The 13,412-nt window shown below is 46.5% G+C and overlaps 5 protein-coding genes across 5 annotated transcripts; 3 read left to right on the top strand and 2 right to left on the bottom strand.

Moving 5' to 3' along the window:
- Window positions 1–2,845: 2,845 nt before the first annotated feature.
- BHQ10_009890 (uncharacterized protein) lies at window positions 2,846–3,532 on the top strand (the record flags this gene model as incomplete). Its single annotated transcript, XM_040882854.1, has 1 exon — window positions 2,846–3,532. The coding sequence occupies one exon, from the start codon at window positions 2,846–2,848 to the stop codon at window positions 3,530–3,532; it is 687 nt and encodes a 228-aa protein (XP_040738392.1).
- Window positions 3,533–3,961: 429 nt separating this feature from the next.
- On the bottom strand, window positions 3,962–4,947 carry BHQ10_009891 (uncharacterized protein; the record flags this gene model as incomplete). Its single annotated transcript, XM_040882855.1, has 4 exons — window positions 3,962–4,085; window positions 4,145–4,224; window positions 4,280–4,308; window positions 4,365–4,947. The coding sequence occupies 4 exons, from the start codon at window positions 4,945–4,947 to the stop codon at window positions 3,962–3,964; spliced, it is 816 nt and encodes a 271-aa protein (XP_040738393.1).
- Window positions 4,948–7,156: 2,209 nt separating this feature from the next.
- Window positions 7,157–7,420, top strand: BHQ10_009892 (uncharacterized protein; the record flags this gene model as incomplete). Its single annotated transcript, XM_040882856.1, has 2 exons — window positions 7,157–7,229; window positions 7,284–7,420. 2 exons carry the CDS (start codon window positions 7,157–7,159, stop codon window positions 7,418–7,420), a joined length of 210 nt encoding a protein of 69 aa, XP_040738394.1.
- Window positions 7,421–9,538: 2,118 nt separating this feature from the next.
- On the bottom strand, window positions 9,539–10,960 carry BHQ10_009893 (uncharacterized protein; the record flags this gene model as incomplete). The annotated part of the gene is made up of 6 exons (XM_040882857.1): window positions 9,539–9,924; window positions 9,975–10,054; window positions 10,100–10,167; window positions 10,227–10,568; window positions 10,625–10,765; window positions 10,814–10,960. 6 exons carry the CDS (start codon window positions 10,958–10,960, stop codon window positions 9,539–9,541), a joined length of 1,164 nt encoding a protein of 387 aa, XP_040738395.1.
- A 668-nt stretch (window positions 10,961–11,628) lies between these two features.
- BHQ10_009894 (uncharacterized protein) lies at window positions 11,629–13,320 on the top strand (the record flags this gene model as incomplete). The annotated part of the gene is made up of 4 exons (XM_040882858.1): window positions 11,629–11,842; window positions 11,886–12,216; window positions 12,266–12,479; window positions 12,526–13,320. 4 exons carry the CDS (start codon window positions 11,629–11,631, stop codon window positions 13,318–13,320), a joined length of 1,554 nt encoding a protein of 517 aa, XP_040738396.1.
- Between the last annotated feature and the right edge of the window lie 92 nt (window positions 13,321–13,412).

Raw genomic sequence — 13,412 nt, forward strand, 5'->3', positions numbered from 1 at the left:
TAAAGAGGCCTCTACTCTCAAAATATCTTCAGTGATCAAACTTCATTGGGAAAGGAACATTAATCACAAAGAACAAGCAAACAAGCCATATTAGTATACAACTTCGGTGTATTAATCCTCCCCATCTACCCATATTCGCACCAACAGCAATACAGAAAGAACGCACTAACGGCCGAATCAAACCAGTGAACCAGAAACTTTTCATGCCAATGGACATTGATGTTCCATCATCTTGTAGCCTGAACCAACCCATAGGTTTTCGATCTTTTCGATCGACACCACGGATCTTGCTTCATGTTCATGACCATATCGCCGGGATCTTCATTTAATTCAATTCGTTGTTCGACCTCACTTGAACCTTTACCGTCTTGCAATAGGCACATCTTGGGGTAGCGCATTTTGGACACCGGTCGTTCATGATATTGATGCCCGGGTGACCGCAACTACACTATGGTTTCGACGTTGTCAGTACACGTCCATCGGCCGGCCTTCTCCGATCTGGATAGAACAACCCACTCACGCACTGCCATAGATACGCATACTTCTTCTTCGCCTATAACCAGTCTTAGTCTCAATCAATTCGGTAATTTGCCAGGCCGTTGTCATGTTGTTACCGGTGCTTGGATGGGGAGGAATGGCGACGAATAGTAATTTGGCGAGGATGGTCCGTCATCGGGCACGAATGCAGTACCCACTGCTGAGTCTAGTCTACACTCGGTTGTGTTTGGATGAGGCTCTTTGAAATGTATGAAGATTGGTCAGTTAATATACTGTTAGATCAGGCGCTGATAATCTGCCCAAAAGATTATCAGTAAGGCGCGCCCGAGGAATAGTTGAGAACTACTCACGCGCCAATCGAAACTCATTAGAGTTGTTGTCCATCTTGCTCGGTTAGAAAATGTTCCAATCATCGCTTCCCACCTTCTCTCTGCATTCGGGATACGTGAATATTTATCTCAGGTTTCCAGGCAATCTCGGGAAGTAGGGAGGCTGGGGCGAATTTCCGTTGGCCCCCAGCAACGCCATCATCTAATTCAGGGGGTACATACCATACCTCCTTTGGATAATCCATTTCGACCAAAGCAATCTCATTCTCGTGGTCCCCCTGAAGAAGCGCTTATCTGTAGTAATGATAGTAATGACTGCGGTATCATGTCTTTTTTGACTGGATTTGGTGGCAGAGCTACTACGAAAATACCAACGACTTTTTTTAAGAGATAGGTATACTTTTTTAGCATGTCGAACTCACAAGTTCTCCTTCCAGAAAGGTGATAGCCGTTATTCAAAATGAAAATAATTCTCCGATAAGGAATGTACAGCCTCCCTGGGCCGTTATTATTGATCTAGCTCTCGACGAGGCGCTAAACGACCAATTGGCATACTCCATTTTGCCCAGCCTCCCTGATAACTACCCTCTTAATCAACTTGCATCGCGTTGACGTGTCAAAATCATAAGTTCTAAGACACAATATTGCCCTGCTTTATGTCGCATATATTACATATGGATGCTTGCATATGCTGCGTGTCATTCTGGTACTTGCATAATTGCTTCCCAAAACAGTGTCTGTTGTGTACAGGAGACTGATTACGTGTTCCACAAAAGATCGTACAGAAACTTGGAACTAGGAGAACGGGTGATGATATTATTCTCATAACATTTCCCTGCTCCTTTCATTCGCGACGATCTGCATATCATTCCATCCTCCTTTACTTGATTTACAAGACGCATAACGGCCTCATTCTGGTTCTTGAAAGTGAAATATATTGAATATTTCCTCGTGACTTGTTTGAGCCAGGTTCGATTTATTATCGGACTGTCTACGTATTTGTTTCCAATCTTTAGTACCGGTTGATCGGTAAGGTTGTGCACGCTTTGCGTAAATTGCTTCCCAACATCCATGCAGACGGAAATACATTACTCTCCAATAAACACGCTCCATTCATTTATCAATCACGATATATAGGACAAAACAAGAATTGGACGAATCCTCGTTCATAGATCAATTGCTGACGTGTTCTGGAAACTCTCCCTACTCTGCATCAACCAGCCTAGCAAGTCTCAAAACTTGTGTACTACACCGAATAACATCAAACGTAAAACATGTTTGATATTATTCGGTGTAGTACACATGTCTTTAAGTTGTTGCGTCGTGCGGAATCGGGCTGATTTCAAGGGCAACTGGGGGAAATGCCCTGTCGTATTGCATTGAACATACCTAATTTGCCTAATCAAAGAGAGTAAGGCATCAATTGAGTCACGATGATAGGATCATTGACAGGATGTTTCATTGGGGTTATTGAGGCTCTTTGCAATATTCTGATTTTTCGCTGGGCATGACATTCTCCGTAGAAATGATTTTTTGAACTTATAAGATAGTTACCTCACTTTTGCTTTGTTGGCTTCCATTTCATGATAGAATTCTTCCTGAGTTGCCATCCCTAGGAGCAAGACGTTTGAAAACTAAAACAGCATCATGGCTAGTCAGGCGCAGGAAGAGCTACTGAATTCTTTGAAAAGGTATATTGGATTCCATCATTTTTGAGACCAGTACCTGCGCGAATGCTAATGCCGAGGGCGTAACAACAGACTATATGATACTGCAGAATATTCAGACCTCACAATATCATGTGGTGATAGGAACTACCTGGTACACAAGGCTATTGTGTGCCCACGCTCCGAATTCTTTGCTTCTGCCTGTGATGAAATAGCGTCTGAAGTGAGTGTGATACCAAGTAAATGCGGAATTTCACAATCTTGAATTGCTCACAAGTATCAAACATCAATGAGTAGGTTACACATGAAAGAGTTGTTACCCTGCCAGATGATGATCCCACTGCTATTGAGATGGTGGTCCATTACCTCTACCATCTAGACTACTCTCCCAATCTAGGTGTTGGACAAGAATATACCAATGGCTACACGACTGGTGCACATGAGCGTGATGGCCAATTAGAAATGGATGCGCATCACGAAGCAGCATCAGAAGATGCTGTGATCGAAGAATCTAGTTCCGCCCAAGGCCTCGATGAGTCTGCCCCCATAAAAACTATCTCTAAGAACGCGAAGAAAAACAAGAAAAAGCACAAGAGACTGTCTTCTGCCTCAGCTCTGACGGCCACAACGCAGGCAAATGGCGCATCAGTCACGGAGACTGGTTTGAGCAACGGGGCACACTGCGCCAAGGAATACGTTCTACCAATTGAAGCCCCATCGCCGAGTAGTCTTGTGGTTCATGCCAAGGTTTATGCTCTGTCTAAGAAGTACAACATCAATGAACTGAAAGCACTTGCTCTCGAGAAATTCAGAGTCGAGGCTGACCAAGATTGGGACACTGGTGATTTCCTGCTCGCTGCAAAAGAGGTCTACACTTCGACTTCAGCAGCCGATCAGGATATACGAGATGCGGTAACGACTATTGTCTACGAGCATCCTGAAATCCTAGATAGGGATGAGACCCAAGAACTCATCAAAGGCCTGGATTTGGGGTTTGATGTGTTGAAGCGAGTGCGTGCTAAGGGTGGCTTCCATTAAAACTGGTATTTCGCTTATTTCTGTTACACTTCTGCTATGCATTAATTCTTGTCTCATAGTTATTAAGTCGTTTTGAGGGTCATGCCGGTTGTTCCGGTATTCTATCAAGTGCAAATTGCTTGAAACATTAGGAGATGAATATCATTGAACCAGAGTCATTTGTGCTATGTGAAACGGAAACGTACGCCTTTTGAATATAGGCCAAACCTGCGCAATTTTCAGGCTTAATGATAGATGTGGCATGGTAAAGGAAACATTTATGATTCTGATGACTTAGCACGTTTTCTGGATGCTTCATGTCAAAGGTTCGCACGTGTACCTTTCCAGACGCAGCATATGACCCTACAGCAGGACCAAACGAAGCTAAACATCAACTCCACGCTTCTATTCTAAGATATAAATTAAATGAGCTTCTTAAGCACATATTTCTTAGGGCCGCGTATCTCTTTCGAGAGCTCCTGGGGCACGTTCGAGTTCGGAGACATTCCTGCTATGCACGTAATTGTCACGAGCCCAGTCGATTACTTTCGAGTAAGGCCTGCACTTGTGAACGCTAAATAAGGACTGAGTCAGCTTCAACTATTCCGAGGGCAATAATGTGTAGAGCCTTACGTGTTGAAGTCTGGAAATGCCTGCTTCCAGCCCTTGGCCCAAACATACGTGACCATACCAACGTCTGGATCACACATGAGCTATTAAAAAATCAGCATCAGTGTCCAATGTTCCTAGGCTCACAAAGAAGCATACCTTTTGACGCAGCATATCTATACAGTGATCTGGAACACAGTCAGTATGCCTCACTTCTCTCTAGTTTGTCCATGAAGAGACTAACCGAGATGATATCTCAAAGTTTTCTGATCCTCCCACTCCTTGTTCCTTGGTAGGTAATAATCCATATATGTCGCTTGCCGCAACATATTCACGCAATGCAGTTGGTGAAACACCTCAATACCAGCTATATACCCTCCACCCATCTCTTCCGTGTATTCGGCCGCATATTCAGACGCGTTAACTCGATCGAGCTGGTCTTTGGATAGTCGCACTAGACCTCCGCTGGGATAGGTGATTTCTTCCCACGCTTCATCAATGTCCTGGCTCGGAGGACCACGGAATTTGTTGGGATCTCGGAGCGCGCCGTCAAATCGTTGTTGGGTAAGGTCTTGATCGTTGAAGATTTCAAGTGCGGGTGACCAAGTTGATACCTGTTGTACGCACTTGTTTTTTGGTTCAGTCGAAATGATTATGAAGGTAAGGGAGCTGAGGATGATGCCGAGTATCATTCCTACGCCGAGCGATCGGAGGTTCCACCCATGACTACGATGGTTGTTGACCGTCTTCTCGCTCTCGATGGTGTCTTCGTCATAGCTAGATCTGTTCGCATCTTCTGCGCCATCCACGCGTTGGTATTTGAACATTCTGCCGGCCTTTTTTTCCTTCAATATGGATATAAGTGATCGGTCACCTCAAGGAACCTCAAGGCTACCTCATGGTAGAGGCTTCTGAAAGTGCAGCAATTTCACTCTTTAGTGATAGTGTATATTATTGTCTGATCCCGTCAGTACTGAACGATGACTTGATTCTGAAATTGCAGCTGCGTAGCATCATACGATAGAGTATAAATTTGAGCAACGCACCGTTGGCGCTAATCAGAGTACATCATTGCACAGAATTCGTTTCCAGGCGCTGCACTATAAGCCAGCCAAGGCTAAATGAACACCAAAATCTTTCAGCTTTCTAAAAGCGCAAGGCCATCACCATGCGTGATGATCACCGTCCCTATCGCAATTTTGGCCCCCTTCCACAAGTGGTGGCGCAATGCCTATTCTACCTATTGACGGGATATGTATGGTAACGTAACGCGAAGCAATGCAGGAGACTCTTAGGCAATTACGACATTCGAGGAACAAGTAGATTACTACATAAAGTTCGTTTTCTGGATCCACTCACACAAGCTCCACAGTGCACATGCATTGTGATTCGGGCTAGCTTCGGATAGAGCTGATTATCGAGTATACACGCTCAGCCCTTAACCAAGACCTTAGATTACATGCCCTATTGGACACCAAATATTGCCGCTCTTTGGCAAGGTTTAATTTAGCTCAAGCGGCATCATTCTAGGTTATAAAGGTCTGTGCTTATAATACGCTCGATATACTTTGACTACTACAGTAGGCTATCTATTGATTATTCTAGATCCGCGCAATGACCCGTCGGCCAACAAGCCGTGTGCTCCTGCGCCCATGCCGTTAAAGCTTTCCAGTCACTACAGCGCCTAAACTGCCCGTCTCCCGTTAGCCTGGACCGGTATGGGATATACAACAGAGTGTCATCGGCGCGACACTGTATTGACTGGCGCAGAGAGTCGTAGCAGTGGTTGATATGAACGAGCTTGTCTTCTACACTTTTGCCTGCCATTAAATCTTTTATTGCATCTCGCAGATACATCTTTCACGAGTTAGTTAACACGAGAAAGCCAGGTTGAGAAGGTAACTTACCACGCAGTGAATATCATGAAATCCCGTAAGAACATAAACCCCCTTACTTTCATCATCAGGAAAGTTTTCTGCAGCCGGAAGGCCGAATTCCGCTGCTTCGTTGTGCGGGATTGCCACGAAACCGTTTGTCGTAAATGAATCCCAAGCTGCGTCGGATACCGACTGGTTCACATCACTATATTTGGTATAGGTGTGAAACTGAGTCCATCTTTTCTCTTGATTTTGTATTCCAGCTGGAGGCTGTCAGATGTTGAAAGTCATAAGACGAAAGGGTATGCACTTACTAAACCCGTCGTCTTTCGCAGCGAGCTTCAATCGTTGGTTTTGTCTATACAGGCTGACATTACTAATGAGTAATGCCAGGCAGAGTATGATCAACGAGAACGGAACAGAGAGTAATGAAATTGATGGTCTCGTAGTTCTTGGTGATGGTTTGGTTTCGTCTGTAGAACAAGACTCCACCTCATAGTCATCTCGATATCGGTCTTCGGTGGAAGACATTTTTGCACATTTTGGTGGATTGCGGAGGCAGGATAGTAGAGCACTCTGTATTCAATCAACTAATCCTACTGTGATAGTTCCTGAAATTATCGGAGTAAATGACCTAATAATAGCGGCGGTTTACCACGCTTATCTAGTAAACCTACGGGTAATACCGTAAGCGTAGGAACACGGCTGATATGAACACTTTTACGAACTGATGCATGAGACATACTTCCCGTCAACCAGTGATCGCCGCTGCCAGTCGATCACGAATCAGCAGCTAAGGCATACAGCTTCGTCTAAGCGCAGCGGCGCAGACTCGGCGCAAAACAACTGGACAAGCAAATTCAGCCCCCAAGCGTTGGCAAGTGCGTACATAGTAGATCAATTTGTGATGCTCCTGCTGAAATCAGCCTAAGGGATCAATAAAGTAGACCGAGCTTGTAATTTAACAGTCAGCGTCTCAATATGTCCGCACGTGGGTCATCTTGTTGTACCTTATAAAGATACATAAGACTTGCAGCTCGAGGACACCAAACTCCGAAAAAAACAATATATCAATCCACTGTCAAAGTATTCCAAATAATTCCGTTCAATCTGTTATTTGAATCGATCCTTACAATCGACCCAAAGTAAACCCACCAAAATGAAATTCAACTACCTATCGCTCCTGAGCCTGTGCCTGGCCGCTCAGACCATTGCCCTGTCTATCCCAGCCCGTACGTACATGATCAACCACTCACATGTCATAAACTCTAACAAGAAGATTCCAGGAGCAAACGTTGCTCGCGGCGACGAAATCGAAGATGGCACTCAGATCGCCGAGGGTTGGAAGCGATCTGATGACGCAGCAATCTTTGTTCGCGGTGATGAGATCGAGGACGGTACTCAGATTGCCGAAGGATGGTAGAGTCGTGTCAAAGGCGACTGTGTTTCTGTCGTTTTAGTTCTATGTTTCTTTTTGAGGTGGAATGGGATACGATCAATGATTACAATGCGTCTTATTTGTCAAAGTTGCCTGTCTAGGTAGTGAATTGAAATTGGCTTTCTTTATAACGGTTTCAATCTTGTAAATATAAAGCAGTCTATCAAAGTGAATTATAGATCCTAACCCCATCATCTTCATGCCCCTCACAATGCCCAAAATGGTCATTCAACGGAATTGGATGATCCCCATCAACATAACACGCCGTATTATCTCTCGCCCATTTCCGACGCCCATCCCAATCAATGCATTTCCTAAGCTGTCCGTCACCTGTCTGATTCCGTCCCCAGGTATACAGCAACGTATCCCCCGAATTCCCGCACACGAGGTACTGTAACAAACTATCGAAGCAGTGCCGTGAGTGGCCCAGGGGGACTGTTGGAGCTTGGTTCATGGATAGCTCTTTGAAGGTTCTGCGGATTATGGTTAGGCAGTGGAGTTGGTGGTAGCTGTTTACCACATAGTTAGATTTGTTGTATCGGTTATGATAAAGGGAAAGGGAACGCACGCGTCGATGATATAAACCCCTTTACTAGAGTCGGATGGCAGATTCATGGTATCAGGCAGATGATGCGATGCGGCCCATTTATGGTCTACTGCCACGATGCCGTGGGCGGGCATAATTCGGTCCCAGGCTTCATTCACGGCCTGCTCATCCTCTGGGTCCGGGGAGCTGTAGATGCCGCTGTCCCATTGGAATTGACGCCAGCGCGTGTCTGAGGATGTGAGCTCTGTCGATACGGGCATATGTTAGTTGCATTCTTTGCAATCTCGCTGGCTAAGGTTATAACTCACGATATTCCGGGACCGTCGCCCTGTGTGCAGTAACTTCTACAGGGTAGTAGACATGTTTCAAAGCGAGTACAGCGCATACGATTGCCAGAAAGAAGATCACCACTTCCCGCCAGAAGAGGGTTATGGCATCCGTGGTATGGCGATACACGGGACGTGTTTCGCTATTTTGTTTGTCGTCTAGAGACGTATATTTTGCTTCTGATGATCTGAATCTGGGAAACATGATCGTTACTTCACACAGCCATCCGGCGTTGTGTGTTTATTGATTTAGCGACTCGAGTTGTAATATACTTCTCCAGTCTAGATCGTATGTACAAATGTGTTATATCGCAGCTACCTAGCTAACTGAAATGATTATCCACCGTGCATGCTCCAGTCAGTAACTGCGCGAACAAAATGTCAACTTGCCTCATTCATCGAAAAATACAGTAAGTATTAAAATGAGTCCGATCCCCGTTCTGGCCGGCCCCCAACCTGCATGTTAGCAGACTGAGCGAAAACCCAACCACTTAGAACCCGTTGATCAGATCCGTCGGACGATGAACGAGCTACCGGTAATAAACGCTCCAATCAAGAGCATGCATGAAACCCATTCTTTACTATGTGCCTCGGTAGGCCAATCTTAAAGGGTCGTTATACGTGCGCAGCCCGTCAGCCGCAGATCTAGTTCAGAGGGCGTCAATTGGGTGGTTCAAACAGCAACCCGGCTTGATCCTTAATATAAGTAATAATTTGTGCGGCATCTATCAGCGCGTCTACGTCCATGAATGCTATACAACATATATTTTAACGTCTTTAGTACTGGGCTGAATCAGCTGTCCAATGGATTATCCAATAGATTCGAAATAAATGCTACGTATACTACCTATACAGCTGTTGATTACATTCTACAGGGATAGCTGCGCAGTGCGTACAGCCCAGCCCAGTCCGATTGGATATCCGACACATCACAAGGGATCGCCGAAGTTGCATGCAACCATCCCTGCCAAATCCCGTTTTTTTAGTCATGCGCCTATTTTCACTGTTTCAACCGTTTGGAATGATGTGGTATTTACCGGAAGATAACTTGTATTTTTCACTCGTCTTTTGGCATTACGTATGTGCAAGTGTGTAGGATTAGTGTTGCTGAGGGGCAATCATGGAAGCCTTCATCCGGCGCCTGTTTTTAAATTAATATTAGAAGTTACTATACAGTCAACCACTAACGGGCCAAAGTCGGAGCCGGACTTCAATCCTGGATATGTAGTATCAGCAAGACTCAAACTGCTCTACCTCTCTCTTCAACCCAATTCCACTACCCACCGACTCGCGCCCCTCCATATCATGCGGCGCTCCCACAATATGCGTTTGCACGCTCGCTCCCACCCCTCCAGCACTACTACTCTGCATATTTGAAAGCAGATACGGCGGATTATCCGATTTATCGAACCCGTAGAATCGACTGTCGCGCTGCTCGGTGTTTGAGGCTGTAGACGAGTGCAGAGTCCACACATTCCGTATATTGCTGAGGATGGATCCGGGAGATATTTTGACAGTCCAGCGGCCGAGCAGACTGCGTAGTGTCGGGAGGCAGACAACGATGACACCGAGGCCGCATTCGATCATGGTCCAGAAGAGGAGGTATGTTATTAGTGCTATGTAACTGTTAGTAGGGAATTCAGGAAAGTTTGACCAGGGTCCCTACTCTCGCCGTCGGATTGGGCGAACGCGTTCACGATGTATTTGATGTAAATCGCCATTCGTGTAGCGGATGCCGCGATTGTGCTTTTCCTGTCAGTAGGACGAATAAAAACGAAAGAACAAACTTACAGAAGACCGACAAAGAAAACACCCGTCACGGCAAGCTTTCTCTGAAAGTCCATATGCAAAGCCCAAATCTAATCCAATTAGTCTTGCAGCCCTAAATCCAGAGGGACTGGATACTGACGGTACGGACCTTTGGATGCGGCAACGCCCATATAATAACATCCATAATAAAATCCGAAATAGCGTATCCTTCGAGGAATATCAATTGCGCACTACACTTTTCCGCAACGACAGCCACCGGCGCCCATGCATTTTTGGGATGCACTCCGCACAGAAAGATTGCGCCGATTCCGAATGCCAGCGTCCACACGACCACCAGGACAATCATTACCGTGGTGATAATGTCGAAGATTGGAGCGCGGCCACTGTTTGTCGATGGTATGGCGCAGAATATTTTCCTGTAGAAAAATAGGATGCTGAGCTTCAGCGTGCCGAATGCGAAGACGCCGATGAAGTCGAAGAAGTATTGTATCTGCACAATTGAGTTGTCATTATGATAACTTGATTGTGAGAGTAACCAGGTAATACCTGTTGAAGCCGAATCTGCTGATCAGAGTCCGATAGCAAGTAACCATCCGGACCAGGCACATTCGGCGGCGGAAGAAGGTCTCCCAGCGAATGCGTCGCAGCGCCCCAGATGAGAAGGCCGGCGAGCGCAATTTCCAGCAGCTGATCTTCGGGTTAGAATTGATGCGTAGTAAGTACGAAGACACGTACCAATGCCGGAATGGTCAGCCAGTCGTCTATCCATGGCCGAATCTTTGCCCTTCCTCGCGTGTAGAAGCGCAGAGAGACGACGAGGATACCGAGGATGGGGAAAAGAACGCTTATAACAATGACCGCGGCGGGTGTGGCGTAAGTCATGACTAGCAAAAGTAATATGGAATATGGAATCTGTGTCTAGTCGAAAAGAGGGCCAGGGAATAGATGAAGAAAAACAGCTCTCTTTACCGTGTAAGAGGCGTTGCCTACGTCTGACTGCCAAGACGATTCTTCAGCTCGAAAGATGGCGTTCTCATGCATGCACTAATTATTTCTAGTAAACTTTGAATATGCATCGTGGCGGGGTCGATGATCAGTCTGGACGAGTACTGTGCAACATATTATTGCAAGGTTGTGCAAGGAGGGGAAGTCTGTTGATCCTTGAATGTACTTATAGCAAGTGTACGCCGATCATCGCCAGCGCAGTGGGTAACATGCATGTCTATTATCTGAAATGGTGGATGTTTACTCCCAGACCGTTTGGAGATGGGGCTGAATTGCGGAATGTTACAGCGATACCTTCACGTCTTACAGGACACGAGTTAATCATTGGGCTGGACTGGTCCAATTTGCGGAGTCAGGCAATGTGCTTTTCTTTGTTCGTCGTTGCACAAAGATGATCGTGACAAAACCCATGGGTCTTAGCTACAGCAATAGGAAGCTCCGGTCGGAAAGCCCGGCTCTGCCTAACTTCTGCCACTTACAAAAGTGCCTAAAAAGACAGCAGAAACACAGAGTCGAACTTTTTCTGAATTAAAGAAATTGTTCAAATGGCTGTCGCTATCTTCCAGATCATCCAGACCACCGCGCTCGTATCGCTCCTGCTGACGGCAGCAGGAGCGATACGTCGGTTGTACTTTCACCCACTGGCGCACATCCCAGGCCCCAGATTGGCCGCTCTGACCTGGTGGTATGAGTTCTACTACGACGTTGTCCAGCCAGGGCAGTACGTGTTCCATATTCAGAAACTACACAAGAAATACGGTATGCCACAACACTTCGGCATAGATTAAGGCTAACGTTACAGGACCCATCATCCGCATCACGCCCGACGAGCTTCACGTCAACGACATCGGCTTTTTGGATAGTGTATACGCGCCTTCATCAAAACGTAGAGACAAGTACGAGTACCAACTTAAGACTTTGCGCGTTCCAGGCGGCGTGGGCACAACCGCCAATTACGACGTCCACAAAAAAAGACGTGAAGCTCTAAGTCCCTTTTTCAGCAAACGCAATGTGGTGTACCTAGAGCCATTGATTGCTGAAAAGGTCGAGCAGCTGTGCCAGGTTGTTGCGAAACACGCGGCTGAAAAGACGCCTGTCAATTTGTCAGATGTTTTCTTCGCGTTTTCGAACGAGTATGACTATTATCCTTCTGCGAGGTGACTGACGGCTAATGCTATGTAGTGTCGTTACAAACTTTCTCTTCGCGCAACAGAGCAATAATCTGGCAGACGAGGCGAAGGCTGCTACGTTGCGCCAGAACAGTTATGAGCTTTTACAAGGTATTCACATCAACAAGCACTTTCCATGGCTGCCCGATTTCCTCGAGAGTCTGCCGCTGGCTATTAGCAAGCCCTTGATGCCTCCTGGGCTGATTGACATGTTGGACTTGTTTGAAGTAAGTGCACCAACTATCCACAAAAGATATTACTAACGGGACGCAGAGAGTGCGCACCGAACTGCTGGCCATCATGAAAGCAAAATCGTCGGGAATCGCCAGCGAGAAACCCGTAGGCCCAACAGGCAAGGAGTCAGTCTACGACTCTGTCCTCGACAGTCCTGTTCTACCGCCAGAGGAAAAGTCGCTTCTCCGTCTTGAGCAAGAGGGTGCACTGCTTGTACTCGCCGGCACCGAATCACCCAGCAGATCGTTGCTGATTCTCTTCTACCATCTTCTATCCAACCCGTCCATCCTGCGCAAATTACGCGACGAAATCAACACACTGCCACCAGACGCAACTTGGACCCAGCTTGAGCAGCTCCCATATTTGTCGGCAGTCATCGAGGAAGCCAATCGACTTTCTTTCGGTGTCACAGCTCGCCTAGCTCGCATCGCCTATGAACCGCTCACATACACTCCGTCCCAATACGTCAACGCCACAAACTCCAAATCTTACACCATTCCCTCTGGCACACCTGTCAGCATCACGACTCTGAGTGCGCACACCAACGAAACCGTCTTCCCGGACCCGTTCACATTTGATCCGGAGCGATGGCTCGGTGAGGAGGCGCGCGAACGCCGTCGGTTCCAGTTTGCTTTCAACAGAGGCGGACGTAAATGCTTGGGCATTGAGCTGGCAGGTGCGGAATTATATCTCATGACGGCCGCGCTGGTGAGGAGGTTCGATATGGCGTTGTACGCGACGGATGAGACGGATGTGGGATTTTTGTATGATTATCAGGTTGCGATGCCGAAGATGGATTCGAAGGGGGTGAGGGTTAATGCGACAGTCTTATAGTGGAAAGACATGAGGTATTTTGATCATTATGGTAGTAGCCTTACTGTAGCTGTCTTAACCTACCTAATTCATGCTTACATTCTCAAACGAAA

Source organism: Talaromyces amestolkiae (genome assembly GCF_001896365.1).
Source record: "Talaromyces amestolkiae strain CIB chromosome Unknown scaffold27.1, whole genome shotgun sequence".
Taxonomy (NCBI): domain Eukaryota; kingdom Fungi; phylum Ascomycota; class Eurotiomycetes; order Eurotiales; family Trichocomaceae; genus Talaromyces; species Talaromyces amestolkiae.